Raw genomic sequence first — 6938 nt, 5'->3', positions numbered from 1 at the left:
TGGCTGTCATTTTCACCCCATTCTGTAAGTTTGAAGGTTTATGACACAGCCTGTCTAGTAATTTAGTAGGATCTCTATGAGGGCCACTAAAAAAATTGCCCGCTTGGTGGGGGTTCCCCCACCTTGCCTCGTCTCTTTCTGGAGGTACAGGGTTCTGGTCTGGAGCCAATGGGCCTTCTTCTCTACCTCTGTTTATTTATTCCTTTGTCTCCTTCTCAAGTAATATTATTGTTCAAGTTGATCATTAAACATCTTTATAACTTAAAAATGTTTATTTTCTTAACCAAACTACTATATAGTAAAAAACAACAATATATGTTTTTCAGATATCAAGACAGAATCGCTCTTTTGAAAATAGCAAAACGGGGCAAGCAAACTTGATGGAATAATGAGTAAGTCATATGGCCATTTAGAGTGACCTACATTGCTGACGTTACTGTATCACATATACACACTGTTAACCTTAGATCTGTAATTTATTACTGACAACTAACAGGTGTTGGTTTTGAGATTATCTGTATTATCGATGCTGCAAGTTACAGGGCTAAAATTGTTTTTGCACACTTCGACACTGTGAAGAGTTCTGAAAATGTCGCTCTCTGTAGTCTACTACTTGTACTTCTTCTCTACATGAGGTTTGAACCTGATAGTCACAACGATTCAACAATGTGTGGAGTTAGACCATGAAATAAGGTGGCTCATGTATGATTACTCAAGTTCACAGGCAAATATGTCTCACCGCCATGGGATTTACTGCAAATAGGCCAAGTAAGCTCAGACCTGTTCTGCAGACCTGGGTCACATACATGTAATATACTTTCAAATATAGAAAGTATTTGAGGTGTGCTTGATTTAGCTCACTCATTTAATTAGACTATTCCCTTGGTTCCATTGAACAGGTCAAACTAAATAAACTACTCATGTACAGTTATTATACTGATTGATGATGAATAACTTTTTTGGAGACAAATGAAATAACTTGGCTTCTGTGGCCTCAAGAAAGTTAGCAAACTAAAATGAAATATGTGTTTGCATATATGACAGTAAATTATAGCTTTGTATAAATAACAGAGAAATAGTCAAGTTCAGACAATATTTATGTCATTTTCTTTTCCTAGTGGTGTATAGCCTTGAAGAAAAAGGCTATAGGTGCAGTGAAAGGTGTTGTTTTACAGAGTCAGCCATAGTAGTACAGTATGATGAGACAATCCAGCTTCACCTACAAGTGAGGGCACCTTTTAAAAATGTAAACATAAGAACAAGACAAATTATGAGCTTTCAGGGAAATTAAGAGGCACTGTTGCAGAGTGCCCACACCCTTAACAGCTCAGGCTAATAGCTTAATGTTCCAGTATTCACCATTTTTTTTACAAAACATATTTGACCACCGTCAAATTCATTTTTGACCCCAATCAACCCTCATCATAACTACATTCTCCCAGACAGTACATAGGATCATAATTTGATCTATATTGTCACAGCAAAATAATCCTGCAGCAACAGGATTTGAATGTTTAGTCCACAATGTTGCTTGATCGGTGGTTAGGCTATTAGCTGGCCAAAAGTAGACTACATGAAAAGTGCTGTTAATATAACCATGTGTTAGTATGGGTTTTCAGTGAATTTATGGGTTTCACTAAGCTCATCTGCATTTCCTGCTATTCAGGCAGATCTCAAAAGAGTGATCAAATTCATCCCAATTCACGTAACTGTACTGTGTAGTGTGTTAAATGCTCAAGTAAAATAAGCAACTAAAACTAACCAACAGCACCTACTCCTGGTAGGTACAATATATAATTTCTTCATGATTTATTAACCCAGCAACAGATTAATGCCTTTACCTTCTGCCTTGACATCTAATTTCAGAGACATTTTCTTTTCAAGTTTGAAATGTTATTTCACAGTTGTATACCTGTATATGATGTTTTAAGTATACAGTATTCCATCATCATATGTCCAGTCTTTGTTTATACTATATACAGTGTATTTAGCTTTATGTTACTGGAAAATAATGATAGTGACATTATAATAAGGGTTCAATATATGGGCATGTGTATGTGTATTGTACAAATAATGCTGATACTATTAGCATATATGCCGTCAAATAAGTATTATATTGGGAATAACAGCTATGTTCGGTGGAGTATAGGCTCATTCAACTATTATGGCTGAATAGGCTCCAAAATAAAATAAATGTTCCCATCATAATAGAAGATTTTAATTAGTCTCACAACACAAAACAACTTCCTGAATTGTCACACATTAAAGCCTTAATAAAAGTAATGAAAACCATTTGAATATATCTGATTCAATTCCAGATTAGTTGCATGCGCGACATTTGTATGTTATCACTTTTTTTCTGACCTTAAGTAGGGATGATCACTTTCTGCATTGAAAGCCATAAAGGATTTTCTGAAATCAACTGGCTAGAGAATTTTTGGTCTTGCTTCCATTAGCAAGTAAACTACTTTTCAAACGACCTACCAGACTCTATATGCTGACTGGTGCAGATAAAACTGAGCTGGACCTGGACTCTCGTGTTTTGCGTGTGGGTATGGTAACGACACAGCATGAGATGCCAACTGTAGCCTCTGGCAACTCATCGTCTTCAGTCCATTCATTGAGGTCAGGGTTATACACCTGGATGCATTTCTTGTACTTCTTCTCAATTTCGTTCCAGCCTCCAAGAAGATAGATCTTATTATTCATGCTGACGATACCAGCAGTGCTCACTCCTGTGTTCAGGGGGGCAGAGTAGCTCCACTGCCCATTGTGAGGGTTGAAACACTCAACAGCTAAGACATCCACCCTCTCTCCACGGCCACCCAGCTGGCTGCCACCAATCACGTAAGCCCGTTCTCCGACTGTAGCAGCGGAATGCCAGCCTCTAGGGGAGCTCAAACTGTTCTTATCCTGCCACACATCAGTGGAAGGATCATAGCTGCACACAGCCCTGGAGTACGCATTATTGATGTAACCACCGCTAACAAGGATTTTGCCATCAATGACGGAGCTGGCGTGGCAGCACCGGGGGATTTCCATGGGGGCTTTCATCTGCCATTGGTTGGAGGAGGGCACATAGCACTCCATTGAAGCCTGGCATCCATCAGAGTTACGACCACCAATAGCGAACAAGAGGCCATTGAACGTGTTGAGACTGAAGTGAGTGCGCTTCTGGATCATGTTGGTCAAATGAATCCAGGTGTTGAATCGAGGATCATACCTAATTGCCCCAAAAAATCTATTAGGTACATATTATTATTCAATACACAATTGAATGTACAGTACAATAGCCTATCATGGTCTGTGTAATATCGGCCATACTTTAAGAGCAGAGAAAATACATTTACAATAGAATAAGCTTATATAGAATCAAATCCTCACCTGCAGAAGTTGCTGACAGCATGTTTAGCCTGGTTCCTGGCATCATTCTGGTCTTCACCACCAGCAACATAAAGGAAGCAATCCAGGACAGCCACACACTGATTGAAGCTCTTGGCTGGCATCTCTGTGAGCCTATTCCATACATCGTCATCATCCCTGTAGAGGACCTCTTTGCTGAGAGACTTCTCCGTCAAGGCCGGTCGTCCACCCACTGTCAGCATGACCCGGATGCCACCACGTACCTTTGTTCTGCGGGACTGCAGAATGTTCTGCTGGTAGGGCAACAAGTGGTAATTCATGGCGTCCACTAGAAGACGATGGCACTCGGGGTCCTGCATCATTCTGGGCACACTCTGGACATGGTTGACCAGGTCCATGGCTGAGATGGTCCCGAAGCGGATGTTGGTCAGAAGATCTGGGGCATATTTCAGCCTCTTCTCGTTGAAGTCCAACCACTTCATGGCTATCTGAAAGGCTGTAATCTCAGAGGGCAACTGCAGAGAATCATCACTGAGGAAGTCGTTGATCTGCTCGTAAGTGAGCTTCAGGAACTGCTCCATCTCAGAGAACTCTATAAAGTTCTCCCTCATGAACTTCTGGGTGGCCTGCTTTGTTTCTTTGAGGTTGTAGGTGTCGGCGATGTTGGCCACGTACATGCAGTTCTCCGCACTGAGCTCCTGCATGAGGAAGTCTCTGCACATCTTCACCAGGGTGTTGATCTGCAACAACATGGCTGCTGCGATGGTGCTGCCAATGCTGTACAACGACAGGGTTAGTTTCCCTGAGTAGGCGTATGTGATGGCTGTGGCCAGGCCTGTGGGTGAAAGGTCGTTCAGGTCGATCTTTGTGAGGGCGGAATCGCTCTTTAAGATATTCTGAATGTACTCACTGCAGGAGGCCATGACAACTTTGTGGACATCGAAGGACTTTGACTTGGTGGAGACGGTCAGGTCACAGAGGAAACTGTCCTGCCTCATGGTACTAAGACCCTCCAAGAGATTAGGAGCATAAACAGGGTCAGTGACTTCACTTGAGATGCAGCTGAAGCCGTTTCCTCCCTCCAACAAGGTATTCAGCCCATTGATATTATTGATCGGGCTATCCTCGACCATTATGGTTATTTCATTGATATCCCCTTTGTTTTTTTTGGCAGTCTTGTTTTTTTTGGGAGCCATGTCTGCAGCAGAGGGACACAGCCCAGATCTACTGTAAAGAAAATAATAATATGACAGAGAGAGAGCTACCTTTTGATATTAACAATCACAATCGCAACACCAAATGGTAAATAATACATTGAAGGCAAATCTGACTGATGTACAGTTTACTAAATATTGTCATACAAAATATTGTCAAAATCAAATGTGTAATATAGTAGGTAATAACCATTACCTGTATTTGTGGTTATAAGTAGGTCTGCTTTTAGAAAATATCAGTCAAATCAAATCAAAGTTAATTTGTCACGTGTGCCAAATACAACAGGTGTAGTAGACCTTACAGTGAAATGTTTACTTACAGGCTCTAACCAATGGTGCAAAAAAAGCTATTAAGTGAACAATAGGTAAGTAAAGAACTACTGCATTTATGCTGCATTTATGCAGTACTGCATACTGCATTTATGCATGTTATATATGTTTCTGATATGTTGCTGCTGCTATTTGACAATGTATGTTGTGGAATAATTGACTAAGTGGTTGAATAAATCAAATCAAATTTGCGCCAAATACAACAGATGGCCTTTCAGTGAAATGCTTACTTATAAGCCCTTAACCAACCATGCAGTTTTTAGAAAAATAAGTGTTAAGAAAGTATATATTCAAATAAACTGTGAATAAGGGAATGAAGTGGCTACATAAGGCTGTCTGAATAATAAATAAAAAATTGTATGCATTTATACTGCAATTTGGATATTTTAACCAAAGTTCAACACGTTAATGAAAATATAACCTTTTTTTTCTTCTGACATTTGGAGAGGATTGTGACAAGGGCATTACATTCCCAAACCACGTGAAGGCCTATTCTATCTTAGTTGCATTTTTGGCATTTATATTTAATACAAATTTAAAGCAATTTTGTTAGGCAATCAACGTCAATATGATTACTATAAACTGCCAACTCCCCCCACCCATCAAATAAATTAAAACAACAGTAGGTATAGTTGGACTATACCGGAATAATGCTATAGCCCAAGTCAGCAAGACAACATTCCTCTCTCTGCATCTGTCATGATTTATCAGTACCATGTCCAGGAATAGCAACGCTTGATAGTTCAACCATGACGTTCCTTTTATAGACTTTGTGGCATGAGGACCTGGCCTAATGTCCTTCTAAAAAGTTCTGTAATTATTACGATTTTTTTTTAAAGAAGTCCTAATGATCAACTAATCAATGAAATAATCCACGTTTGTAGAAATTATAAATGTGAAATAATCGGAAAGGTTAATGAAAAATCCCAAACATTATTGAAAAAGTAATCAGATCTACAGCCAATAATAATACCAGCCTACAATAAAATATTGAGCCTATAGTAGAAAGTTGCCTAGTTATTTGGAAATCTGATGGAAATACACTGACAATACAACTATGGTTGCAAACTTACACATCAGGCTACTGTAATGTGTCCCTGTGCCAATATCAAACCAAACCGGTTGACACACATATAGGCAACTTTTTTCATTGACAGACACAGAGAAAATTCAGTGACATAGGAATAATATGGCCTAAACGAGGACTTACTTACCAAAGATATGAGAAGTCGGTGAAGAAAAGACTTGCACCTCCAGATAGTGTGCAGGAGAGAGAGACTCGCTATACTCAATGGTGCCAAAAGAGCTGGGCAAGCTCCTCCTCTGAGCATATGCGAATAGAAGTATTGCACAATACGTGTGAGGAAGACTCATGAGTTTGGAGACTCTGAAGGCTGAAACCAATCCGACACCCTAACAAGAGTATATTGATTTGTAATATGACAGCTGGGATCACCCTGAATAACTTTTCATATAGTGTAGACTACATTAAAATCCATCTTTCTGGCTTGATATCACAGGCCTAGTTGTCAACCAATTTTAATACCTCAAGAGCATCGAGAGCAACTGCTCGGCATCTGACCATCTTTACTCCACACACAGGGATGCATACAAAGCTCTCCTCCGCCCTCCATTTGGCAAATCTGACCATAATTCAATCCTTCTGATTCCTGTTTACAAGCAAAAACTAAAGCAGGAAGTACCAGTAACTCGCTCAATACGGTAGTGGTCAGATGATGCGGATGCTACACTACAGGACTGTTTTGCTAGCACAGACTGGAATATGTTCCGGGATTCATCCAGTGGCATCTAGGAATACACCACCTCAGTCATCGGCTTCATCAATAAGTGCATCGATGATGTCATCCCCACAGTGACTGTATATACATATCCCAACCAGAAGCCATGGATTACAGGCAACATCCGCATCGAGCTAAAGGCTAGAGCTGCCGCTTTCAAGGAGCGGGATACAAATCCGGACGCTTATAAGAAACCCCTCTATGCCCTCAGACGATCCATCAAACATGCAAA

At 40.1% G+C, this 6938-nt stretch overlaps 1 protein-coding gene across 3 annotated transcripts; it reads right to left on the bottom strand.

Annotated features, from left to right (window-relative positions):
• Nucleotides 1–1079: 1079 nt before the first annotated feature.
• On the bottom strand, nucleotides 1080–6253 carry LOC124038407 (kelch-like protein 31). Of its 3 annotated transcripts, none has more exons than XM_046354258.1 (3): nucleotides 6122–6253; nucleotides 3385–4590; nucleotides 1080–3223 (listed from the first exon to the last, which is right to left on the bottom strand). In XM_046354258.1, the coding sequence occupies exons 2-3, from the start codon at nucleotides 4557–4559 to the stop codon at nucleotides 2491–2493; spliced, it is 1908 nt and encodes a 635-aa protein (XP_046210214.1). In that variant the 5' UTR covers nucleotides 4560–4590; nucleotides 6122–6253; the 3' UTR covers nucleotides 1080–2490. The 3 variants fall into 3 exon arrangements, with proteins under 3 accessions (XP_046210214.1, XP_046210215.1, XP_046210216.1); XM_046354259.1 differs by having other exon boundaries at nucleotides 3385–4587; nucleotides 6122–6251; XM_046354260.1 differs by having other exon boundaries at nucleotides 3385–4561; nucleotides 6122–6204.
• Between the last annotated feature and the right edge of the window lie 685 nt (nucleotides 6254–6938).

This window comes from Oncorhynchus gorbuscha, linkage group LG06 (assembly GCF_021184085.1).
Source record: "Oncorhynchus gorbuscha isolate QuinsamMale2020 ecotype Even-year linkage group LG06, OgorEven_v1.0, whole genome shotgun sequence".
NCBI lineage: Eukaryota > Metazoa > Chordata > Actinopteri > Salmoniformes > Salmonidae > Oncorhynchus > Oncorhynchus gorbuscha.
This window is presented reverse-complemented; position numbering and strand designations above follow the sequence as displayed.